Source organism: Lissotriton helveticus, chromosome 5_1 (assembly GCF_964261635.1).
Source record: "Lissotriton helveticus chromosome 5_1, aLisHel1.1, whole genome shotgun sequence".
Taxonomy (NCBI): Eukaryota; Metazoa; Chordata; class Amphibia; order Caudata; family Salamandridae; genus Lissotriton; species Lissotriton helveticus.
This window is the reverse complement of record NC_136065.1, coordinates 100,716,482-100,743,907: the sequence shown is the minus strand read 5'-3', so window position 1 is coordinate 100,743,907 and position 27,426 is coordinate 100,716,482. Positions and strand designations below refer to the sequence as shown.

At 46.5% G+C, this 27,426-nt stretch overlaps 1 protein-coding gene across 1 annotated transcript in view; it reads right to left on the bottom strand.

Moving 5' to 3' along the window:
• The window catches only part of LOC144754220 (E3 ubiquitin-protein ligase TRIM39-like), a 206,223-nt gene that overhangs the window by 80,640 nt on the left and 98,157 nt on the right, over nt 1-27,426 (bottom strand). Inside the window, exon 4 of the mRNA XM_078641807.1 lies at nt 5,880-5,902. Within this exon, the coding sequence (XP_078497933.1) occupies nt 5,880-5,902 (23 nt within the window). The remainder of the gene's footprint in view (nt 1-5,879; nt 5,903-27,426) is intronic.

Here is a 27,426-nt window from a genome sequence, read left to right as displayed (position 1 = left end):
ACCCATACACCCACCATTCCACCCATACATCTATTTATGTACCTTTCTCTCATCCATCCTCCCACTCATTCACTCATCTATCCATCCTCTCTCATCCTTCCATTCACTCCTTCACTCATCCATTCATACTTTCACTAATCCATTCAGCCATTCACCCATTCTTTCCTTCACTTATTCACTCACCCCCCTTTTCACATTAATTATGAGCTAAGCCTTTGCAGAGTTGCAGTCAGAAGAGGCCCATCAAGAACTCAACCCTTGCTGGGGGCAGGGGAGGGTACTATGCCCCTGCACATTAGCAATCTGAAAACTTGGAAGTCATGAGTCATGCATGATGCACAGAGCCTGGACCTCAGGTGACTGTGACATGGTGTTGTTTCCAAGGCATTAAGTGTGATGGAAAAACTGGGGGTCTCTCCAAGGGGCCTGTCTGATGTAATTAAGGGCGTGTCCAAAAACACTGAAGCTAAAAATATGTACTGAGCATAATGTGCAGCGACTGTTATTTTGCTGTTTCTATCACTGCATCCAGTAACAGAACTACAATAACCCATGAAAATAGGCTTTCAATAGATGTTAGTTGCATAAAATGAAAAAAAAGCATCAACTATGGCTTCCTTGTATAACGCATTTAGTCTGCAAAATGTCTGTAATAGACTCACACATTAAATATGATTATACACTATTTACAACATTGTGTTTAAAAATTACTCAAAGTCAGGAGGGCAAGACTCTGTAGACCAGAGCTGGCTCTTCCACCCCCCCCCCCTCACTCCCACCCCCTGTGAAAGGCTGGGGCCCTGGGCTGCCTTAAAACGTCTCTGGAAACGTTTCCTTTCTAGGGAAGAGCTAACTCTCCCAGGAGGGGGTTAATTCATAGAGCTGAAATGCTTCAGCTGCATTGGGAGGCAGGGGTCTCCTCTGCTAAAACCGAAAGCGTGTCTGTTTGCTTTCGTTTTTAGCAGAGGAGACTCCTTGCCTGCACTGCAGCTGAAGCTGTCAGCTCCGTGAATTAACCCCCTCCTGGGAGAGTTACCCAGACAAAAGAACGGGCACATTGTGCCCCATCGATTTCCCCTCGCACCCCCCTCCAGCCATACCAGAGTTCTCCAAACAAAGGTACGGTTGGAGTGAAGTGCGCCCCCCCCCCCCCCTCCGGGATGGTGTCACGCCCTGGCCCCACAGATTGAAGAACTCTGCTGTAAGGGATGCATTTGTAGTCTAGTAAAAAGGTACCTGGAGAATGCATGAGGTCATCATCCCGATTAACTGCATGAACACTCGCGCTGGCAGTGAGTGTTCAGGCTGAAATTTTTGGATTAGAGCCTGTATGGCGCTTATCCGGACTGGATTGGCGAGGTTTACTGTGAATCCCAAACTGTGAAGCAGCTGAATTGTCTTGTGTGTGGCTTTTGTGAGCCAGGCATCCAGATAAGGGAAGACATGAATGCGTTGTCTCCTTAAGTGGGCTGCAACTACTGTGAGGCACTTGTTGAAAACTCTGGGTGCTTTAGTGACCCAGAATGGAAGTACTTTAAATTGGTAGTGTTGACCATCTACCACAAACCTGAGATATTTCCTGTGAGCTGGGTGAATGGGAAACTGGAAGTATGGAGAGAAAGTTGCCCAGTTGAAGTAGTGAAAGTACCTGTTGGAGAGTGACCACGTGGAAGTGGTCTGACTGAATGTAGAGGTTTAGTGGCCTGAGGTCCAGTATGGGCCTGAGAGAGCCGTCCTTTTTTGGAATTAGGAAGTAGAGGGAATAAACCCCTGTACCTTGATGGGGCAAGGGGACTGGTTCTATTGCATGTTTTTGTAATAGAGAGAGAACCTCCTGTTTAAGAAGTGTTAGATGTTCTAAGAACATTGGGCACTGTCTGGGAGGGATGTTTGGGGGGTAGAAGCGAGTTCCAGGCAATAACCATACGGGATAATTTGTCATACCCACTTGTCTGTTGTGATGGAATTCCAGACAGGTAAGAACTGTGAAAGACGTCCCCCGACAGGAGTGGTATGATCGGGGGGAAGTGGAGGGAAGTCACTGGTTAGTGGTAGGAGAGGTGCGGTTGTTGTTGCCGCGACCTCTTCCTTTATTATTGTTGCCTCCGTATCCTCCGTGAAAGTATCCCTTAGGGGATGTTTGAATGGGGCTCTTGTAGGAGGAAGAGGGCTGTTCTGAGCCCATGGTTTCAGAGCGGCAAAAAGAACCTATGGGGAAAGGGAACTGTAAGGCCCCCATAGACTTAGCAGTCTCAGTGTCTTTCTTCATCTTTTCTAGGGATGTGCCAACTGTGGGCCCAAAAAGATGTTACTGATCAAACTGCTGATTTAAGATAGCAGTTTGAACTTCTTGCTTGTATCCGGAAACCCGGAGCCAGGCGTGTCTTCGCAACAAGAAGCTAGTATTAATTGCACGAGATGCTGGATCAGCCGCATCGAATGCACATTTTATTGATGTGCTGGTAATCAAGTTGGCCTCTTGAATAAGATTGTTGGCCTTTTGTTTGTACTGGTCAGAGAGGTGTTCCATGAGCTTTTCAAGCTTGTCGTAGTGAGCGCTGTCGTACCAGGCCAATAAGGCTTGGGCATTGGCGATTCGCCAATGGTTTGCCCCCTGTGACGTGATAAGTTTCCCTGATGTGTCAATTAATTTGGATTCCTTATCAAGAGGGGGAGTGTCGCCTGTACCTTGCGAGTTTGCCTGCTTGCATCAGTCACCAGAAGGGAATCCAGGGGGGTCTGACCTTTAATATAAATTGGGTCATTAGGAGCTGCCTTGTATTTTTTATCCACCCTTGGGTTGAAAACCCTGGCTCCGACTGGGCCTTTAAACACTTCCGGGGCGTTTTTTTAACAAGTCTTTTAACATTGGCAGGGTGTATGCTGTTTTTTGCGAGGGTGCAAAGGTCTCTAGCAAAAAATTCTTCTCCAAGGAGTCGGAGTGTAAGGGGACCCCGTGGTATTGAGCAGCTCTGGTGATAAGTTGCTCAAACCCAGTGTTGACATCTGGCAGGGAGGGATTAGATGGATAGACATCAGAGTCATTATGTGGGTCGGGCCTGTATTGTAGTCCTCCCAAGGATCTATGTTACGTGGGATGGTATGTGAGTTGTCATTATCATCCCCTGTGGATCAGTATCCCCACCCTGGTCAACATCAGTGTCTGAGGTGAAAATATAGGTTGTGGGGAGTGTGGATGGGAAATCAATTGGTGTAGATTAACTGGAACAGGAGAAGGAGGTGGGGAAGTGTTAGTACCCAGGTCCTGCTTCTTGGGAGGTATTGGAGACTCCTCGGAGGTGTCCAGTTTCAGCTTTTTTGGAGGTTTGGCGACTTAGTTTGCCCTTGGATGTATCAATGAACAGAGATTTCTGTTTTGGGTCCGAAAATTCCGGTGTAGGCTTTGTGGGCAAAATTTCTTAGTTCGGTGCCGAAGATTTCGGGTCCGAGCTTTCTTTGGAGTGATGATTTCCGTGGGGTCTTAGACTCTTTAGGGCTTTTCTGTTCCCAAGCTTTTTTCGGCTTCGACGACTTTTTGGAGTCTGAAGCCTTTTTCTTCGGCTCAGTGTCTCCATCTTTGGTGTGTGTCGATGCCGAGAGCTTATACGTCGAGGCTGTCTTTGGTGCCGAAGAAAGATCTTTCCTTTGCGGCATCTGTTCCGGGGAGGACTTCCTGGTGTCGGAATGGGAGTGACTCGAGCTTGAGTCAGAAGGCTTTTGTTTTGGCTTCATAGCAGGGCCCAGAGACAGGATGTCAGAAGTATGTTGTCGGTGTCGAGATGGACGGTGAGGGTGTTTCCGGGGCCTTCGGATTGTTTTTGGGTAGAGGGGTCTCGGTACTCATGGACCGCTGAGCCGAGGTGACTGTCTCCTCTTCGGCATCGGAGTTGTCGGCTTTGGAGACGGAGAAGTCTTCTTCATCTCCCGATTCTTCCGGCTGGAGTTCGGGATCTGTTCCGAAGACGTCTGGAATCGAGCTGGTTCCGCGAGACACTTTCGTCGAGCCCGACGATCACGGATGTTTTTCTTCGTCCTGAAAGATGCAAAGGCCTTGCAGTTCTGATCTTCGTGCTCCCTGGAGAGGCAGAGATTGGTCGAGAAGTTTGTTTTGAATATGTGCGTCGGGAAGTGGTAACGCGAGCGAGACAATACCGTTGAGTGGAGAGAATTGCGCGTTGAAGGGGGATTCGAAACCGATATCGACCCGGAGTGAAGCAATGTACATCCGAACCCGATAGCGGAAAAAAAACAATCTATGGATGGAGCTGATGCCCATGCTCAGCATCGTCCTAGGGAGGAGTCACCTACTCCGTGACTACAAAGACTTCTTCCAAGACATAAACAAACTGCAAACATCCGAGCCCAACACCAGATGGCGATCTATGCAAAAGTATACAATCTGCAGCTCACATGCTTCAAACAAGGGAGTATCTTAGCCTCTTCTCTGTATCTCGCTCTCTCAATCTTACTCTTGCTATCTCTTTAAATCTTTCATTGTCTCGCTTTCTGTATTTCTCCCTCTCGATCACTCTGTCTCCCTTTTTCCTTCCCTCCCTTATCTTTTACCCGGTCTCTCGCTCTTGTTCCCTCCAAATCACCCTCTGGTTTAAAATGACCGCTGTAGGTCATCTTTATTTTCACATGTTTGTCAACATTTGGCTATGAATAGACCACCAAACTCAATACCTTATATTCTTTTTAATAATCAGAGTAAAGTGAGTTCCCAAATCTATTCCAAAACAAGTGCAATTATTTTGTGTGGTCTGTCGCCCCTTGGATTATTTTGTTAAGTGATCCAGAGGTCGCACATCCGTTTAGGCTTTGAGGAGATAGCATTTTTACAACAGAAGACATCCTTGAGCAGTATCATGTCTAATGAAACTCTATTAATATTAACTTAGTCAGAAACAACTTACCCAAGAGCTTTTTAATGTTGTGAGGTTCTTGCTTGCAGATTAGTCCATGCCTGGTTGTGCTCTCTATCTCATTTGTTTGATTTTCATTTTGGTTCCTTCCTTTTATTTTGTTTTTATACCTGTTGTTCACATATTATCCTTTCTGTACAGCTAAGGCGTTAAGGGTTCTATCCCGGTCGCCCTTGGGCTCAAGATCACCTACTGTGTGAAAACTTGGTTCATTTATACATTGAAGCGGGAAGCTGACCTGGAGTTAATTGTGTGATCTGGTACATGTCACTGTACTCTGTCGTCAGTGTGATTACTTTCTGATCTAGGAGTCTGTGCCCTGACCATTCATCAGACATCCGTGGCTGTGACACTCACCCCATGTGCGGATCTTTAGCTCTCCACCCTTCTTTCACCTTTTGAGAATATCCTTGGAAACAGTTTTTAATAGATATTTTGAGCTATTAGTTAGGAGCAGCTTAGGATTGGCATCGAAGACCAGCTGTGCACGCCCCCTAAACCTGACAGAAAACTTGAGGGGAGAAGTTTTATGAAGATAGATATTTGAAGAGGACTAATACAGTTATATCATCACTCAAGGTTCGAGGATGCCAGCGAGTATTTTCAGGACTCAAGGATGCTTTCCAGGGGACTCCGAGATTTCTGAGATCTCAATTAAGTTTTAGGAGGATCTGAAGATTTCTTAAAACAAAATCAACGGTTTGAAAGAACTTGTGAATATATTGTGGATTTTGAGACTAAGGAGAATAGAGCCGGTACAGTTTGGTTCTTTCAAAGTACTGGACTTAAGTTTATGGGGGCCACAGGTGGGTTGTATTTTTTACAATCTGAGATCCTTTGACATCTTTCTTTTGTAGGATGGGGACTTGTGTGAACTCAGCAGTTGCCCTTACACACTGCAGCAGAAAGACCTGCTCCTTACACACTGAGAGAAGGATAATAAACCAGCCTTACCTGCTCAGGGTGCTTCCGACATCCTGCAAAACAGAGAAACAAACACAGAGAAATCAGATTCCACAAAACAATACTAAATTTTAGGAGTTAAATGCGTTCGAAAATCTAAGCTTCTTTGAACACTTCTGACTATCTCTAGTTAAAAGGGATTGGGGCGGGCGCTGCCCCCACATCCTACTAAGAAGTCTGATATTCTGTCAACACAGGCTGTGATATCCTGAATGGAAATCCCATGACAGCACAATACATAGTAATATTCTGAATGGGGTCACATGGCACAGCAGACACGGTGATATTCTGAATGGGAAGCATGACATGGCACATTCTGATATTCTAAAGGGGCTTACATTCTGAAGTAGGTCTCATGACTCAGCAGTCTGTGATGCTATGAATCAGTTCATATTACACAGTCTGATATTCTGAAACTGTCACATGACTGCAATACTCGGAGTCGTAATATATGAACCAGGACAGTCTGTGATATTCTGATTGAAGTCACCTGATCGATAAAGCTGTAATATTTTGAAATGGGCCGCATGACACTGCATTGGTGCTTATATTCTAGTTCTGTCATATGACTCAGCACATGGTGACTTTCACATATTACAAATTATAAATAACCTCCTCCCATAAATGTGCCATTTTAGAAAACCTTATTGGCGATGACATAAAAACTAAGAGCGCAGCTCCAGGAGTTATTGAAGAAGGGTATCTACCCCTAAAAACCGTAAGCTTTGACTTTTTCACCACTGGTATTTGGACCACTCCTGTGATGTAAGGTTCCAAAAGACGTCTCACCCACTGTATTCGCTGTTACAATGAAATTATGAGCTGTTTTTTTAATATATGGCCAGCTACACTTGAGTAATTAGAGTAAGGGTCTCTGAGTAGGTTGCAGAAGACATGGATAAAGACTGTGTGCGCACTATGTGTCTTGCATGTCTGGGTGAGGGTGGAACGTGTCTGTTGTGCGTTAACCTAAGAGGACAGAATTTTGTATCTGCTATGTGTCAATGCAACACAAGATGGAAGACGGAGAGAATCGGCCAATCAAGGAGGTAAGTTATGGGTACATTAAAGTCCTTTGAAGCTGGTCAGGCGCCTCTGAAAGGAAGGAGGGAGACAGGTGCCACTTAGAAGTGCAGGGGCAGTCCAGGACCCCTTCCTGCTTCATTCTTCTCCAGAATGGTTGCTGTGGACAGGTTTGTGCAGCAGCTGAGTTGTAAAGCCTCTCCTTTTATGACTTTGTCTCAGATTCCATCAAGGCACACCCACCTCCACTCCCACATTTGAGCAAACAAACCTTTGGCCTGACCATTCTGGGCAAATACATGCGTTATTAGGAAGTGACTGAAACTCGTTCCAGAGATGGATCTCAGGAGCCCACATCTATGTCTGCACAGTTTGGATAAATATTGTCTAGAAACCCATCAGAGTGCCAGGAATCTCTTCAACCCTTTTCAGGACCATAGAGAAATGATGGTGTGCAATACTGCAGCTTCAGAGCCAGGACGCCAGATTGCGGACATCCTGGGCAGGGCCCCTACAAGGAGAGCTGTACACAGCCTAGAGAAAGCAGGCACTACCTGCTGGACATAGGGGGTCCGTGGACTGCACACCCAGAGAAACCTGCTTGTGAAGCCATTCACCAGCAGAGCTGCCTGGTGACTAAGGAGCTGTGCAAGGCACTTTGGGCCCAACCCTGAGGGAGCTGCTACATCTACCTTAAGGGTAGGGTCTAACTCACTGATCAGACGGGGTACGAGAGCAGTGCTCTGCAAGAGGAGGTACGAGAAGAAGGGGTACAAGAGGAGTGCTCTGCAAGAGGAGGTACAAGGGATGGGGTACAAGAGGAGTGCTCTGCAAGAGGAGGTACAAGGAGATGGGGTACGAGAGGAGTGCTCTGCAAGAGGAGGTACAAGCAGATGGGGTACAAGAGGAGTGCTCTGCAAGAGGAGGTACAAGGAGATGGGGTACGAGAGGAGTGCTCTGCAAGAGGAGGTACGAGAAGAAGGGGTACGAGAGGAATACCTTCATGAGGAGGTACAAGGAGATGGGGTACAAGAGGAGTGCTCTGTAAGAGGAGGTGCAAGCAGATGGGGTACAAGAGGAGTGCTCTGCAAGAGGAGGTACAAGGAGATGGGGTACGAGAGGAGTGCTCTGCAAGAGGAGGTACAAGCAGATGGGGTACAAGAGGAGTGCTCTGCAAGAGGAGGTACAAGCAGATGGGGTACAAGAGGAGTGCTCTGCAAGAGGAGGTGCAAGCAGATGGGGCATGAGAAGGGCATCCTGCATAAGGAGGTACAAGCAGACTGGGTACAATAGGAGTGCTCTGTAAGAGGAGGTACGAGCTGAAGGGGTACAAGAGGAGTGCCCTGCATGAGGAGGTAAGAGCAGATGGGGTATGAGAGGAGTGCTCTGCATGAGGAGGTAAGAGCAGATGGGGTATGAGAGGAGTGCTCTGCAAGAGGAGGTACAAGGAGATGGGGTACGAGAGGAGTGCTCTGCATGAGGAGGTAAGAGCAGATGGGGTATGAGAGGAGTGCTCTGCAAGAGGAGGTGCAAGCAGATGGGGCATGAGAAGGGCATCCTGCATAAGGAGGTACAAGCAGACTGGGTACAATAGGAGTGCTCTGTAAGAGGAGGTACGAGCTGAAGGGGTACAAGAGGAGTGCCCTGCATGAGGAGGTAAGAGCAGATGGGGTATGAGAGGAGTACCCTTCATGAGGACCTACAAGCAGATGTGGTATGAGAAGGGTGCCCTACATGAGGAGGTACGAGAAGAGTGCTCTGCACAAGGAGGTACAAGCAGAAGGGGTATGAGAAGAGCGCCCTGAAGGAGGAGGTACTCTGCGCCGCAGAGTACTTGTTACCGCTGAATCATCAGGTTCAGTCTCCATCGAGCGGCGCCTGTGTTCACTGAACTCTGCCGTCAATTAATTGCAGAGACGACCATTGCGTCGGATTGAACCCTTAATGTCCCTGGAATCGGACTTATTCTCCCTCACTGGGCGCTACGCTACCTACGGGTACCGCTTGATACCTCGCCATCCGGACACCATCCAGTGCTCTGCAAATACTCTTACTCCTGGCAGAGATCCTCCACCTGGGAGGAATCTCCTGACACCAGCTTCCTTGGACCAACTTTATGCCAGCGTGCATGAGTCCAGGCTTGTAATTCAGACAATACAATGTCAGTCCGGATGATCCTCCATTTTTAATAGGATCGAAATGCCGTCGACAGTTGATGTAGTTATACACTAGCTCTCCACTGTGTGACCCAATTGTGTTGTACTATATGAGCGCAGCTAGTTTGATTTTTGTGACCCCACTAGCGCCTCAAGAGTTTCTATAATTGCCTGAGAAATCCCTTACCCTTGTAAATATTGTCTTGTCATACCTTGTTGTTATAAGTACTGGATGCAGGATTGTGTCCCACTGTAAATTTGTGTGCTTTGAATTGCCTTTTATGTTTTTCATTTGATTATTAAACAGGGTCCGGCTGGACACCTTTTCATTGTAGCGCAGATTGTGGCCTATAATTATTCCAAGTCTCTAAAACAAAATTGTCAAGGACCCTTGTTGTCTGAAAAAAAAAAAAAGTGCATTGATTATATAGCATTCATCTCCCAAAGCGGTTGCTTACCTGTATCTATTGCAGTGGTTTGAAATAGCGTACGTAAAACTGCCTGGCTCACTCTAGCTTGTTGTCTTGCTAACACACCTACACAATAATGTTTCGTGAATGTGTGAGGTGTAGACCATGTTGCAGCTCGGCATATGTCACCTATGGGTATATTTCCTCAGAATGCAATAAAAGCCCCCAGTTTGCGTGTAGAGTGTGCTCTAGGGGAACAGTTATCGTTAGTTTTGCTTTTGCATAACATTTTTGAATGCACTTGATTATCTACTAAACAATACCTGATTTTGAGATTGGATTGCCTTTGTGTGGTGAAGCAAAAGCGACAAAAAGTAAATTTGTGTTACTGAAAGGTTTTGTCCTTTCTATGTAATAAAGCAATGCTCATCACATCGAATGTGTTTAGGGCACGTTCTGTCACTGAATCTGGTTGAGGGAAAAACACAGGTAACTCAACAGATTGATTGATATGAAAAGAAGAAATTACTTGAGAAAGGAATTTAGGATTAGTCCGAAGAACCACTTTATTTTGGTGCTATGATAACAGGCACTCTAAAAAGAGACAGATGTGGTCTATTCTGGAGGTATGCAGCTATTGCAGCCAGATGCAAACGTATGGATATGTACGCTAAATTGGAGCATTGTAGATGTAACAAATAACATTTAATGCGGGTTGATGTCGTTATTACAGTATATCCACTTTACTGCATAGCAGGCTCTTGTGGTAGGAAGTCTAGCCTCTTTGATACTATTCAAGCAGTCTGGCGGTAGATTAAGATAGCCAAACTAAGACTTCAGAAGCCAGATCGAGTTGACTGGGGTCGGTCTGGATGTCTTATGTTTCCATGGCTCTGTATGAGGAGACTGGGTGCAAGATGTAGTTTTTAGTGAGGAACTACTGAGAGTTCCAATAGGGTTGTGAACCAAGGTTGACATGCCCATGTGGGAGCAACTAGGATTAGTGTCAGGGACGCTTGTTTGAGTTTCTGAATCACTAATGGAATGAGTGGAGAGGCGAAAAAGCATAAGCAAATATCCCTGACCAATTCATCTATAGTGCATTGCCTTTGGATAATGGGTGTGGATACCTGGATGCAAAGTTTGGCCATTTTATATTTAGGTGTGTGGCGAACAGGTCTATGTGTGGGAATCCCCATATTTGGAAGAATGGGAGTAGAACTTGAGGGTGTATTTCCCATTCGTGGATTTGCTGTGTCTTATGACTGAGCAAATCTGCCATCGGATTGTTTACTCCTGGATGGTGTTCTGCTAGGAGATATATTTGGTGATGTATAGCCCATTTCCAGATGGTCTCTGCTAGCAGTGACAGCTGGAGAAGGTGTCCCTCCCTGTTTTTGTATGTGGTACATGGCTGTCATGTTTGTATGAATTAGGACAGTCCTGTGTACTAGCTGAACTTGAAATGCTTTCAGTGCCAGAAAAATCACTAGCAGCTCTAGATAATTTATATAAAGCTGTTTCTGCTGCAAGCACCATATGGCTTTGTGTGGGTTTAGAGATGCGCTCCCCAACCTGTTAGTGATGAGTCTGCTGTCAGTACTATCTGTGGAACCGGGTCACTGAAGGGCCGAACTTTTAAAAGGTTTTGTGTGTTCCATCACTGCAGAGAGCAATGGGTGCGGCCGTCTACCAACACCAGATCTGATAACTGACCGTGAGCTTGGTTCCACTGACGTGCTAAGCATTCCTGTAGGGGACGCATTTGAAGTCTTGCATAGGAGACTATAAAAATGCCAGGCGCCATCATTCCCAGTAATTGCATGAAACTGAGACATCAGGGTTTGTATATTCCCGACTCTGGCTGGAGTTTGGTATGCTAAAGCTTTTTGTGTGTTTGTAGTAGCTCCTAGATAGATTTGAGACTTTGATGACTGGAGATCGGATTTGGACAGATTTACTGTGAATTCTAGCTCATGGAGCAATTGCACAGGTTTTTGTGTGCGGCGTAGACAGCTGTTGTGCAAGCTGGCCTTTATGAACCAGTCATCTAAGTATGGGAAGACATGAATATGCTGCCTTCTTAGATGGGCTGCAACTACTGCCAAGCATTTTGTGAAAACCCTGGGTGCAGTGGTTACTCCGAATGGGAGTACTTTGAATTGATAGTGCTGACCTACTACCACAAACCTGAGGTATTTGCAGTGTGCAGGGTGCATTGGAATATGAAAGTAAGCAGCCTTTAAATCCAGAGTGGAGAGAAATTCGCCTTGCTGAAGAAGGGGCAGCACTTGTTCAGAGTGTTACCATATGAAAATGGTCCGACTGAATTTATAAATGTAGTTATCGGAGGTCATATATAGGCACGAGAGAGCCATCCTTTTTGGGAATTAGAAAGTTGAGGGAGTAAACTCCTGCTTCCGGGTATGGTAAAGGGACTGGTTCTATTGCACCTTTCTGCAACAAAGAGAGAACTTCTTTCTTTAGAAGTGTGAGATGTTCTTGTGACATGAGGTGTGGCCTTGGAGGAATGTTCGGAGGAGTGTTTGTAAGCTGCAGGAAATAACCAGATTGCATAATTTGCAGAACCCATTTGTCTGATGTAATCGTATTCCAAATGGGTACAAATTGGGAAAGAAGTCCCCCGACGGGAGTGGAATGGTCAGGGGGGTATGGAGAGGAAGTCACTGTTTGGGGTTTGCAGGGGAAGTGCGTGTTGAGTTACCTCTGCCTCTTCCATTATCATTGCTTCCTCTATATCCACCTTTAAAATAACCTCTTGAAGAGGGTGGCTGATTGTTGCCCGAGGAAGAGTGATTGTCTGTAGACAAATTTTTGGAGCTGCCCCTGTAAAATGAGCGACAAAAGGACCCTCTTTTGGAAGGTGATTGTAAGGCCCCCATGGAATTAGCAACCTCTGTACCCTTTATCTTTTCCAGTAATGTATCAACAGCTGGGCCAAATAAGTGTTCTTTTCAGGGGGCTGGTGAAGAATAGAGGCTTGTACCTCCGGCTTGAATCCTGAAATTCTTAACCAAGCATGTCTACGGAGCAGTACACTAGTGTTTACTGCTCGAGCAGCTGTGTCTGCCTCATCTAGAGCACACCTGATAGAGGTATTGGTTATTAATGTACCCTCTTGAATCAGGGCACTAGCTCTAGACTTATGCTCATCAGGAAGAAATTCAATGAGCTTTTCGAGTTCATCATAATGAGCTCATTCATACTTTGACGATAGTGCTTTAGCAATGCACCAATGATTAGCTGCTTGCAACGCTATTCTTTTGCCCGAAGTGTCCATTAATTTGGACTCTTTATCGGGAGTTGGGGCTTCCCCTGTTATTTGAGAATTAGTTCTTTTATGAGCATTGGAAACTACTAGAGAGTCGAAAGGTAACTGGCCTTTGATATATACAGGGTCATTAGGTGCAGATTTGTACTTCTCTACCCTGGGAGTGATGATTCTATCTCTTACAGGATCTTTAAAGATTACTTCAGTATGTTTAAGCATACCCTTTAACACTGGTGTTATTTGTGTAGCCCTCTGCAATGAACTTAGTGTGTCAAACAAAAAATCCTCCTCTAAAGTCTCTTTATGAAGCTGTACTCCATGATATGGTGCAGCTCTGTTAGCGAGCTCAATATATCCAATGTTATCATCTGGAGGAGAAGGTCTAGATGGATATAGGTCGGGATCGTTATCTGGTTGAGGGTCAGCATTATAATTATCCCATGGGTCAGTATCCTGGGGTGTGTAGTCATCTATATCCCCATCCCCTGTATACTGTGGGTCAGGTGATGGCGGTGGAGGAGAATGTATAGGTGCAATGAGTGAATGTGGATCAATGGTTGATGAAGGTGGAGAAGGGTTAGTACCCACATTTTTCCTTTTTAGAGGAATGTGATGGTCTTCTTGTAAGCCCATTTTTCTTTTCTCAGTAGGTTTGGCATGAATCTGTCCAGTTTCTGGATTAACCACAATCTCCTTCGGTTTTGGATCCGAAGGTGGAATATTGGTCCGAGGATCTTTAGTTGAAGTACTTTCTTTAGACGTCAGTTTAGGTGTCGAAAGTTTTGGCTCCAAAGTTTTCGGCTCCGAAGATTTAGCTTTATAGACCGGTGGCACGGAAACAAGAAGGTGTTTGGATTTCGACGCCGAAGGTTTTAGGTCAACACTGGGATGGGGATAGTAGACCCTGAACCGGAAGGCTGTTTATGTTTTGGCGCCGAGCTCGAAGGCGGGATCGCTCAAAACATTTTCTTGGTGCCGACCTTGGCCTGAAGGCAGAGGAGGGACCGGAGACTTTTTATGGAGGAGATAGTTGGGGAAGGAAGTCTTTTTACTCACGGTCCATTGTCCCGGTGTGAGGTCTTCGGCATCAGAGTCAGCTTCAGACATGGAGATGTCCCTCCTCCATTTCAGCATCCTGCGCTTGCGATTCTTCGAGTTCGGACTCGTCTCCGAGGAGATCCGGTGTGGAGCCACTTTGCTGATACATTTCGTAATGTCGAGCCCGACGGTCACAGAGCGTCTTCTTTGATCGAAATGACCGACACGTGTCGCAGTCCTTCTCATCCTATTCCGTGGATAGGCAAAGGTTGCACACTTCGTGCAAGTCGGTGCGCGGAAACTTAGCGCGACACCCTGGACAGAACTTGAATGGAGACCGTTCCATCAACTGCTACCGACCCCAGCATGGGTAAGCCCAACAGCCTTCCACAAATCTTCTGATCGAAGGTTTTCGAGTGTAAATGATACGCGGAGAATGGGAAATGCGATCGATAAACAATATGGTCGAGGGTAGTGGATTGCGCATTGAAGGGGGCCCGAAAAAACAGTGCCAAACTGGAGCGCAACAATTCACATCCAAACCAGATGGCAGAAAAAAAAACAATCTAGCAATGGAATCCATGCCCATGCTCACTATCAACGAAAGGAGGAGTCACCTACCTCGTGACGGGAAAGACTTCTTCGAAGAAAAACAAAGTGCAAACATCCAGACCCAAAACTAGATGGCGATCTATGCACAGCATATGATCTACAGCTTATATGCCTTGAGCAGACAGTTACATAACCATTAACACTGCAACAACGTCCCCTGCCTGGAGTACTCAAAAGACACCCAAACCACCCCACTTAGTTCAAATCTCAAGTTCTTCTTGGGGAGTTCTTCTCAGGAGTGCTCCGCAGAGTACTGAAAGAGCTGCTCTGTGACCAGAGCTGTTGTCTGAATAACAACCTTTCTCCCGGACAGAAGGAGACATCGCCTGCTGGAGAAGATGAGGGTCTGTCTAGTGCCTAGAAACCTGTCTGTAAGCTCAAAAAGGAAATGAGAGTGCCCGGCCCTGCAGGAGAAAAGAAGCCCAGTGTGTTTCTGGGGTGAGGAACACTCAATAGAAAATAAACAGCAAACCATTGAGACTCAATCTTTCCCCCGGGGTGACCTGCTATGGTGGGGGGCTTGCTCCCGCTCGGTAAAGCAGAGGCAACACTTTGGGGAGTCTCACCTCCCGGTTGCTCGCTCTGCGCCTGCTCGGGCCTCCCTCCTCCCGGGGGCACACATGTGAGCCCTCGCCGTATTGGGTGCAGGGAGCTCGTAAGGGGATCCGTGGCCGTTGGGAATATCAGCAGCCAGGGCTGCAGGCGGCCATACACGGCGGTGCCTGCAGTTGAGCTTGGCCCGCGTGGGCTGGCACAAGGGCGGGCTGCAGGGTCGTGTAGGCGCCTGTAGTGTAAAGTTTAGCCAGAGGTCAGAGTTTAAATCATGGTGGCAGATGCAGAATGAAAGCCTTGAGGCTACGCCCACGGTACCTGGTGGCACCGTGCCCCCACTGTTTAGAGATGGTGGGGGACACTTTCTGTGCTGTCTCCGGTCACAGCAGGTCCGTCACCACCATCCCCCCCCCCCACACCCCTCCCCCCTGCGCGCGTTGACTGTAGGTCCCCGTGCAAAGGGAGCTGCTCAGGGGATATTAGTGGCATTATTTGGGGGAGGCCTTGCACGGTCGAGGTTCGTGCCTCCTAGTGCACCCGCTGCACGGGGCAGGCCAGGCGGCTGTGCAGTGTGCCGCTGCAAGGAGGAGATTACACCGGGTTTGGAAAGCCGCAGGCACGCCTTTACACTACAGGTGCGAGGTGGAGAAGTGTGGCTCAATGGTTAGAGCAGGCATGGAGAAGTGTGGCTCAATGGTTAGAGCAGGCAGACCTCGATGCAGAGCTCTGGCCAGGGACCTGAGGTTCCGTGACAATGTGAACCCGTGTTTTCAACATTGTCGTAAATACATAATTTTGGTATCAGTGAACCGCAAATGATCCATTTAGCATATCCTGGTGTTTTCGCTATGCTACGAGCAAGAGCACTCCTGTTATGAACACATTTCTGATCTACCCATGGCATCCATCTTAGATCACGGAAGCCATTTTGTGTTTCTTGCCCTCGCGTAGACAATGGACACGCAGTGACCCCTATCACCTAAGGACACGTAGGCTTTAGCCGGAGATTCGCCTTGCTAGCGACACGTGCACCTTAGAACAGAACACGCCATGGCCGCATGACTCGACAGAAGTTGCCTCCTCTGCCTGAGGCCAGTCCTGCTATACTGGTTCTCGTGTTCGTTGGCCTGATCATGATTAGGCGGCCGAATCTGGTAGCCGTGCCCATTTACGACCCACAAACATTTCTTATCCTGCTTTTCTATCTTCTGCACCTGGCTCTGCTCCTTCCCTTCTGGGCCTTTATTAGGGGGAGGTAACGAAATTTACGATGAGGCGGTCCGGGTCTTGAATGAAAAGTTGACATGGGATTATGATGGAATAGTGGGAACCCCTCGTTCGTAATGTTTTGACATCCGATATTGTTGACGATTTCTGTGCAACGCCAAATATTTATTGTTTAAGATACAAAGGTTTTGGAATGTGCTAACATGTAAAGAATTTGCCTGAAGCCCAATATTCAGTATATAAGGAGCAACCCCCTTTGTACAAATCGAACAGGCTCCTAGACACTGCCCGTGTGTAGTTTCTGTGACTTCTGTGTCCCTGCAGTAATAAACCTTTGGTCTTTGACGCCACCATCGAGAAACCCGTGTTTCTGTTTATTTGTGCACTGAGACAGGTAGAACTCCGGGGTCTTCGGGTGTTATCCCTGACACCTCTGGACGGAACCAAAAAGTCCAGAACTCCAATTGGCGCCCAACGTTGGGCGACGTCATTCGGTACCGGTCCAAAAGCCTGAAGAGTTCGAGAAGCTTCGTGTGAAGATTCCTGAGGGAGGCGCCCCACTTCATCGATCCCGGCATATCGCAAAAGTGGCCCGACGTTCTCTTCCACGAGGGTTCCCGTTCAGACGGCTGCAGTGGTCCGTTGCCTTGACCGTCGCCCTGTCTTGGACCCGAGGTGCAGTCCTTAGTATGGCGAGACGAGACGGGTTTCTCCTTGGTGACGTCTTCAGTGCCTCAGTTAAGTATTAAGTGGTTGCTAGTTGGTTACTTCGTAAGGGTTGTTCCCGTTAGGATAAAATCCTTTTTCAGTTCTTGGTTTGGTTTCGTAAGATTATCACTGGTTGTTCTAGTTACGATAATCATTTGGTTTAGTTTGGGTATCGATACATTTGTTCGCTTTGGTAGGCCTAAGTTCTTGGTTCGAGTGCGCACCTTTGTTCGTGTTTTTGTTTGTTCTGTGTTCCGGGTTATAAAATGGTAAGTCGGAAAAATTGTATGTTGTCGTGTTTTGGTTGCAACAGTGATTCCCGGTTGGAGGACTCATGTCTGGTTCCTCCGATTGGGACTCCTCTTTATGATCTGTATTGTAAGTTTGGAGTGGGTCCTATATCTTATAATGAGGTATGGGTCCGATATACGCAGAAAGACGGTGTCCTTAGTTGGCCACTGCATGGTAGTTTTGAACCCCAAGTTCTTGATAATTTAGAAACGAAATTGTTCAAGAAGAAAGCCCGGCCGGCAATGTTTGATTCTCTTCGTTATTGGCGAAAAGAATCTAAACAGAGAGAAATTAAAAAGTTGAAGAAAGAACAGAAAGAGCAAGAGTTGACTTTAGAACAGTCTGCTAAGCAGCTGCAACTCAACGAGTCTGAGAAAGCAATGGAGGTGGCCAACAGAGAGCGTAATTTAGCGATAGACAGGTGCTATCCTGCCTTGCCATCAAGTACAGCTAAGATAGTAGAGGACCCTGAAAACGATCCTCTGTTGTCTTACTTGTTACGGTCACCCCCACCGTATGCACAGGGTGCTACGGCTCCACCTTTACCGAATGTTCAATTACCGGTTGCTGGACAACCTGGTGCTCCTGCTCCCCTGAATCAAGCTCCTGTACCTCCTGTGGTCAATATTAATGTTCCTTCGGCACCCCCTCTTCCAGGGTTGCCGGCTTCTTTACCTATACCTGTATCGCTTACACCTGCTAGTTCACAGGCTACTTTGCCCGCTACTCCTACTGATCCTGTTCTATCTGTCCCAACTGCTACTTTATTCTCTGCTTCTGCTAGTGTTATGACTCCACTTTCTGTTCGTCGGAGAATCACTGATTCTGTCTCTAATATTCTATCTCCCTTCTATAAAACTCTGATTAAGACTCCTACCTCTGACTCTGTGCAGAGACGTAGTCAGCTTCCCAGTACTGAAGAACGGGGAATATTAGATTCCACAGCTCTTAGATGGATTTCAAAAAGTGGAAGATATAGTACTAGAGATGTATTAGATACATTTATGCAATGGAAAGAACCGACACAACGATATGTGTTCGATGAAATGTGCTCCCTTTTACGTGAGGAATTGGAAGAGGATGACTCTGAATCAAATCTGGAAGAATTAATTAATGTTCAGAAAGAGTTTGCTGCAGGTATGATAGTTGGTCAAAATATAAAAGAAGCGATGGAACTGATTTTAAGTTATAGGAATGACCCATCCCTTCGTTCACCGAGGGAGTTAGAAAAACGTAGTACGAAGCAGAATCGCCAATATCCAATGAGGGAGGTTCCTCCAATTTGGCGCGAAGCTGTGCAAGCAGATGTACCGAATGGTATTGTTGCCGCTCCGGCCCAATTCCAGAGAGTGTGGATACACATTCCGTGGAAGCGAGCTGAAGTATTAGCAGTAAAGCAGGCCTTGCCTGATCCGCGTAAAAATCCAGCCGGATATTACAAGGAGTTAGCACAGACAGTTGAAGCTTGTGTGATGAATCTAGCGGACATTGACATGTTATTTGGGAATGTAGTTCCGCAACCAATTTGGGCTAAAATTCGTAAAGAGAATCATCCAGTTGCCCTAGGTGGTGATTGGGCAGCTATAATTGCAGCGGAGGGTCAGCAAATAGGTGGTTCCAAACCCGAACCTCTAATTGCTAATTTACCCGGTAGAATAATTGAATTAATGAAGACTCTGATGCCAGCATTGCGCGTTAACTAGGACAAGTTGTCCGCATGCAGGCAAAAGAAGGACGAAAGTGTTTCCGACTTTTTCACAAGGTTCGAAGAGACTTTTGTGGATCATAGTGGTCAGGATATGAGCACAGAAGGAGGACAGAGACTATTCGTTGATAAATTTGTACACAATTTGTTGCCCGAACTTAGTAATAAATTGAAAGATTCCGAGAGTGCGTGGGCTGTCTCTACGACTGCGCAAATACTTGCGACTGCCCAGTACTATGAAAATAGGGATAAAGAGGAGAAGGAAAAATCAGAGAAGAAGACAAAAGATTTAAAAACTAAAGTTCTTTTACAGCAAGCATATCCGCCTCGCACGAATCAGACTAATACGCAGCAAGGTTCATATCAAAGGACAGATTATGGTTCTCAGAGACCGCAATACCAGTGGAACCAGTGTGCATACTGTAAGAAGGAAGGCCATTATAAGAATGAGTGTCCAGTCTTAGCGCAGAATAATGCTGCGCTAGCTCAGGGAGGTCGTGGTGGTTATATGCAAAATTCTAGGGGTCGAGGACGAGGTGCTATGCCTCCACAAACGAACGATCGCCCTTCTAATCATTTTGATCAGCGAAATAGTCAGTCTGCTCAGCAAAATAGATCTCAGCAGTATCATGTTGAAGACTATTGTGAAACTAGTGAAGGATTTCAGCAAAATGAGTACTAGGACAGCCAAGGACAAAGAGAGGGAGTAGTATCAGTTCCAGTAGATCAGAGTGGGCCTTATGTCGCAGTAGCAACATCAGGTGTAGTCGAACCGTTTCTGTTGGATACTGGTGCAGCAAAAAGTTCTATCATACATGAGAAACTCCCTGGCGCACCTTTGTCTGGCTTAACAAATGTTTCAGTAGGTTTTTCAGGCGCCCCTGTTTACAACCCCGTATCTGGTCCTTTGTCTATTTCTGTTGGACCCCGTCAATTGAAAGCTCCCTTGATTTTGACGACAGGTTGTAATGAAAATCTGCTTGGTTTAGACTTGTTAAAACGCCTATATGCGACATTGTACTGTTCTCCGGAAGGAGTGCAGCTTACGTTGGGTAAAAAAATCACCTCTCCAATGTACTTGTCGATGGATGCGCTCCCACCAGAGCTGCGTTCTCTCCCTGACACTCTTTGGGCGACTGGTCCTAATGATGTAGGTCTTTTAGAAATCCCACCATATGTAGTTACTTTGAAAGCGAATGTAAAATTTCCACGAATTCCACAATACAGAATCTCTAGTGAAGGTGAACGCGCACTTTTATTAATTGTGCAAGATTTGATCGAGAAAGGTGTAGTAGAAGAAACTAGAGGGAATGTCTGTAACAGTCCTGTCTTGCCAATTCTGAAACGTACAGATCCTTCAAAACCTCCAGTATATAGGTTTGTAATAGATCTTAGGGAGGTTAACAAGATTGTGATTCCACAGTTCCCTGTAGTTCCAGACATAACTGCATTGTTAACGTTGATTCCTGCTACAGCCACATGGTTTTCAGTTATCGACTTGAAGAATGCCTTTTTCAGCATTCCGATAGCCGAAGAAAGCAGGGATATTTTCGGCTTCTCTTTAGGAGGTCGAAGCTTCAGCTTTAAACGTGCTCCACAAGGGTATTGTGAAAGTCCGTCCATTTACAGACAGGCATTAAAAAGTCAGTTAGATTCCTTTGTACTTCCTCCTGGTTCTGCTTTAGTGCAGTATGTAGATGATCTTCTAGTAGCTGCCGATGACAAGGAAACTTGCAAAACAGCTACAATTTCGTTATTGCATCATTTGTCTAATTTGAATCACAGGGTGTCACCTTCGAAAATACAATATTGTTGCCAAGAAGTGACCTACCTAGGTCATCTCTTGTCAAAGGAGGGAAGGAAGTTGACCCCAGAGAGAATAAAAGCAATTACACAGATGAATGTTCCTAGCACACAGAGAGAAGTACGTGCCTTTTTAGGTATTACCTCATACTGTAGGCAGTGGATCCCAAATTTTTCTCTTTTGGCAAAACCGTTGGTAGCTTTGACTGGGAAAAATGTTCCGAGTCCAGTGCCATGGTCTGCCGAATGTCAGGAGAGTTTTTCTGAGTTACGAAATGCACTGTGTTCAGCTCCTGTGTTGGGTACTCCTGACTACAGTAAGCCATTTACGCTCTATGTTCACGAGAGAGAAGGTTGCGCGTTGAGTGTTCTGACACAGAAATTTGGTGATAAACAACGCCCTTGTGCGTATTTTTCATCAATATTAGATCCGGTAGCTAGAGCGTTGCCTAGTTGTTTGAGAGCTACAGCGGCAGCTGCGGCTTCCATTCGACAATCTGCTGGTTTGGTCATGAACAACATGCTAGTGGTTATGGTTCCTCATGCTGTGGACACACTCATGAACCGAACTAAGACGCAACACCTTACCAGTGCTAGATTATCTGGCTATGAGCTGACACTGCTAGCGAGTCATATTCAGATCAAAAGATGCAATGTATTGAATCCAGCAACATTGTTGCCGACTAGTCAAGAGTCGAGTGATTCCGAACCACATGACTGTTGCTTTAGAACCGAGGAAGAGACAAAAGGACGAATTGATCTTAAAGACACTCCGTTGTCAGATCCGGATGGCACGTTGTATGTTGATGGGTCTTGCTTTAAATTGGAGAATGGTGATGTAACTGCTGCCTATGCAGTAACGACTTTGAGTACGATTGTGGAGACCGCAAGAGTGAGTCAGAATTCTGCCCAAGCTGCGGAATTAATTGCGCTAACGAGAGCGTGTGTTTTAGCTAAGGGAAAGAGAGTGAATGTGTTCACAGATAGTCAGTACGCGTTCGGCGTGGCCCATAGTTTTGGCCGTTTGTGGAAAGAGAGAGGTTTCATTACGTCCCATGGGACTAAGATTCAACATGGTCAGCTAGTTAATGACTTGTTGGAATCTCTAACCTTGCCGACTGAAGTTGCGATTGTGAAGTGCAGCGCTCATAAAGCAATCACGGATGACGTTGGTCGTGGGAATGCTTTTGCTGATGAGACTGCTAAACAGACAGCTAGAAATATGATGAGTAGAATGTATGTTGCAATGTCTGCAAGATGGATTTCTGAGTCTGGAATGTGTGAGGACACAGTGGAAAGCGTGAAAGAAATTCAGAAAGAGGCGACTGAGGAGGAAAAGCTTGCATGGAAAGAGAGCACGGGTAAATTGGGCTCGGATGGGTGTTGGATTGACTTATCGGAACAACAGCGTTGGATGTTGCCTGATGCGTATGTGCTTGCAGTAGTAACGATGGCACATGGAGCAGCGCATATCAGTTCTAAAGGGATTTGTAAGATGTTGGCTCCAGTCTGGAAGAATGATGGGATTAGTAAGTGTGCAGAGAGAGTGGTGAGAAATTGTATGGTATGCCTGATGCATAATCCTGGCAAGGGAATCCCCACACCTGCAGGTCACTTCGCTCCTCCTTCGTGCCCCTTTGAAGTGATTCAGTTAGACTTCATTCACATGGATCGTTGCAACAATCTAAAGTACGTCCTAGTGGTAGTTTGTGCTTTCTCCAGATGGATCGAAGCATATCCACTGAAGGACAATACTGCTTTGTCCACTGCCAAAATTCTTCTCAAGGAATACTTCCCTAGGTATGGCATGCCACGGATTGTATGGTCAGATAACGGAAGTGAGTTCGTAGGGAAAGTTATGCAGAATGTGTGTGCCGGTTTAGGGATTAAACAAAAGTTCCACAGTGCGAACCATCCCCAGTCTGCTGGTTTAGTTGAGGGTTACAATGGCACCCTCAAGCTGAAACTCGCTAAAATACAGGCATCCACAGGTTTGTCCTGGCCAGATGCACTACCCTTGGCTTTGTTATCAACGAGAGCAACTGTACATTCTAGAGTAGGGCTTAGTCCATACGAAATAGTTTTTGGTCGTCCCGCCAATGTTTGGGGGGTGCCTAGGCCAAAAGAATTTAGACAGCTGGAATATCCAATGTTAATTGATTACCTTTTCGACTTGACTGCTAAATTGAGCCTTATTCACCAACAGGTTTTCGATGCATTGCCAAAGCCACCGGAGAGTCCAGGTCATCAGCTGAAACCTGGGGATCAAGTCGTCATTAGAAATTTTGCAAGAACGAAAAATCTTCAGCCCTGATTCGTTGGCCCCTTCCAGGTGTTATTGACGACGAGAACTGCTATTCGTGTGGCCGGACGGAAGAATTGGATACACACGACACACGTCAAACGTGTGCCCCTGCCACTTCCTTACGACAACTGGGTGAAGAAAGGAATCGGTGCCTCTGAAGCAGAACAAATACCCAGTTTCATCCCTTTCAGCGATGCAGAACTGATCACTGATACATCAAACTCTGGCTCTCCTCCTGAAACGGCTCTTTTGAACCCTGAACATTTGCCATCTGCATCAAAAGAACATTTGCCATCTGCGAACGTGAACATTGCAACGTCGGCTGAAAATACATTGTTTCCAGATCAGACAGCTCCTGCAAAACTGAGATACAATTTACGATCTCGCAATATGGACAAATAAAGCAGGAAACTGCCTATTTTCACATTTGAATTTTTTTTGATACATTGCCTCCAGCCAGGAAGTTTGCTATTGTTTTGTTGTTTTAAAATTGCCTTGCCGTCTGGGTAGCCGTAGGGTCGTGGCTGTGTGCCTAGTTGAATCTGCGGGGGTCAGACACAAGGTCGATCTTTCTGTTAGTTCTGGGAACTCCCAGGGCTGATAGAGGCATTTTCATCTACGTACACATCATCAGTGGTCGCGAGCGGACTGTAGAAGATGGAGCTTCCTGAGCTGCAACGAGAGAATGTAATTTATGTTCGCAGAAATAGACTGTACAGAATACTTCACAGCAAATGCTTTCTAATGCAACGTGCAGTTACGTTTTTAATTGTTTTGATAACGTTGGTGGGTGGAATCGTCTTTGGTGTGCATTTGATTTTTATGCCGGTAACTACAGTACCTCCCCTTGATCCTGCTACTTCTACTGTTTCTTCTATGCATTCTTTTCACTCGTTTCCTGAACACGAACAAGCTCGACGCTCAGAATTTATTAACAATACATTTGTACAGCTCTTGCATCAACACCAACTGGTAGTTAATACTACAGACTGCTGGGTGTGTGGCTTGATACCCCACACTATGGATAAAGGCATTCCCTATATAGTCTTGCCTTTTAGCTATAATGGATCATTTCAGGCCTTTCAGACCATTTTTTCCTATGCCCTTGAGACCTATCCTCCGCGTCCACCACGTTCCACTAAATACAACTCAGCCAACAAAGCTTTAGTCCAGGGAATTATTGACATGATTAAAGACGTCAATAATACTCCATCTTACCCTAGAGATGAATTACGGATATATTTGAGTTGGAACTCTACAGAGTATCGCCTTAGTTTGGGAGAAAGCAAGCGTAAAAGCTCCACTCCAGTCTGGGTCGTGCCTCACCGAGGTCAGGTCTGTTTGCAAGGAAATGGGAGAAATCCGAGAGCTCAGCTAGGGAGGAGTGAGTGCGTTGAGACTTACGTGTTTCCGTCTAACTCTTCCCCTGCCTTCCTTACTGCTAGGGGTACTTACTTCATCTGTCAAGACAGACCGTATACATGGCTGCCTGCTGACTTCTCAGGTTCATGTTATATTGCTCGATTGTTGCCTCCGACATACACTGCTTCTTCAGATTATCACAAGACCAGAGTAGCAAGAGGTGTCTTCAGCAAGGAAGATACCACTGGTCAGGAAGCTGGAGACTTCTTCAAAGGTTTCCTTCCGTTTTGGGGGCCTATGGCCAATAGTAGAAATCTACGTCAGCTAACACGGGTAGTTGAATCTACTATTACAGAAACTGCTGGTGCCCTTAGTAACTTGACAGCTGAGCTTCAGGCGGATCGTCTCATGACGTTGCAGAACCGTATGGTTCTAGATGTAATACTTGCAGATCGAGGTGGGGTATGCAGAATGATCCAATCGAGCTGCTGTGTTTTTATTCCCAATAATGCTCCAACCGTCTATGAAGCGATCTCTAAGCTACACAAGATTTCCGACTCTATACACGTAGACAAGGGAAACTGGTCCTTCGTGGAGTGGTTTTGGACTCTGGTATCAGCGTGGGGATGGAAGGTTCTGATGGTCATTGGTGTCATCCTAGTATTTCTGTTCTCATGCTGCCTGATTATCCAGTGTGGTCCCGCTTTTTGTAGTCTTTGTGCTGGAACATGTTTCAGAAAACCACCTGCGTTTGGAGAAAAGGCGCGAGAAAGAATGATGATGCAACAACATGTCACTGACCTGATGAGCATAGAGATAGACTCGGACATAGAGTAATTGCCTACGTAAGGGCAAAAGGAGGGTCTGAGGTTCCGTGACAATGTGAACCCGTGTTTTCAACATTGTCGTAAATACATAATTTTGGTATCAGTGAACCGCAAATGATCCATTTAGCATATCCTGGTGTTTTCGCTATGCTACGAGCAAGAGCACTCCTGTTATGAACACATTTCTGATCTACCCATGGCATCCATCTTAGATCACGGAAGCCATTTTGTGTTTCTTGCCCTCACGTAGACAATGGACACGCAGTGACCCCTATCACCTAAGGACACGTAGGCTTTAGCCGGAGATTCACCTTGCTAGCGACACGTGCACCTTAGAACAGAACACGCCATGGCCGCATGACTCGACAGAAGTTGCCTCCTCTGCCTGAGGCCAGTCCTGCTATACTGGTTCTCGTGTTCGTTGGCCTGATCATGATTAGGCGGCCGAATCTGGTAGCCTTGCCCATTTACGACCCACAAACATTTCTTATCCTGCTTTTCTATCTTCTGCACCTGGCTCTGCTCCTTTCCTTCTGGGCCTTTATTAGGGGGAGGTAACGAAATTTACGATGAGGCGGTCCGGGTCTTGAATGAAAAGTTGACATGGGATTATGATGGAATAGTGGGAACCCCTCGTTCGTAATGTTTTGACATCAGATATTGTTGACGATTTCTGTGCAACGCCAAATATTTATTGTTTAAGATACAAAGGTTTTGGAATGTGCTAACATGTAAAGAATTTGCCTGAAGCCCAATATTCAGTATATAAGGAGCAACCCCCTTTGTACAAATCGAACAGGCTCCTAGACACTGCCCGTGTGTAGTTTCTGTGACTTCTGTGTCCCTGCAGTAATAAACCTTTGGTCTTTGACGCCACCATCGAGAAACCCGTGTTTCTGTTTATTTGTGCACCGAGACAGGTAGAACTCCGGGGTCTTCGGGTGTTATCCCTGACACCTCTGGACGGAACCAAAAAGTCCAGAACTCCAGACCAGGGTTCGATTCCCGCCTCGGCGGGTCTCGGGCTCATTAATTCCCCTGACCGGATATTCTCGCCTCAGAGCCTGTTCTGATCATGGGTCCCACGCTGCAACTCTGGGCAATAGCTTGCTTAGTCTCCACAACGGCCCCCACAACGCGAGGGATGCCTGGTCTGCACCTTGGGGGTGCCCAGGAGTGGACACTTCACAGGGAAAGCCAGGAAGGGTTCCCTTGCGGTATTCGTACAAGCGCCGGGAAACCCACTGCGGGTAGCTGTGCGCTATACAAGCACAAAAACATTTACATTTACATTCACGCCTCCATCTGGGGCTTAGGGGGTTCTCGCCGGCCTAGGGATGGAGAAGCACATGGACAGACGGGGCCCTGGGGCTAGAATGATGTGCACCATCCTGATAGACTGCTGGCAGCAGGGGGAATGGCTTAGTGTGGCCAATGATTGACAAGGGTAATTGTTCTTTAATCAAAATTCCTGCCAGTCCACCCGGCAAAATTGCCAACGGGAAAGTGCGGTTATGGCCTCACATCTTGCCTGGACCGGGTCTCGCGCAGGACAGTGAGGTCCCGGAGTTCACTAAACGCGTTGCAATAGTAAGCAAAGGGCGAACCCTGCAATCTCCACAGTCCTAAAAGTATGCGATTTGATCAGGTCTGTGTGCAAGGTAACTTGTCTTCAGGTAAAGCGCCCCATCACTTGCTGTTCGGTCGTGCCCATAGCAGCACCCATTATGTACATTTTAATGAGTGAGTACACAGTTACAGGGGAAAGAAACAGTACAACACCGCGGGTTAACACTGCTTTCGGTATATGGTGTCTTTCAAACAGGGGTGGAGTACACAGCAATGTTTGTGATTGAGGTATGCTTTGCCCTGGGAAAGGCCTTGTGCGTTTCTACTCCCCGACTTGGTCCGGCACACAGTGCTTTACAATAAAGGTTAGGTTCCAATGCCAGATCCGTCGAGGTTGGTTCCCCACAATTGGAGCATCATGGAGGTGCTAGTATAGCAGCTGTTACGCCTTCTGGGACTCACAGTCAAGCCGGGCCCTGGTACAACCCAGCCACCAAGGGAGCGTTGTGGCGCATCTGCGAGGTCAGGGGGTCGAGGCCTGTTGACACGGTGCTGAGGTCTGCTTGTGCTGTGAGGTGTGTAGTCGTGGTGTTACGCGGTGGGCACAGCCAGAGCGGGATTCTGGACTGCGGCTTCGGCCACAGTTACTTCTTGGTTC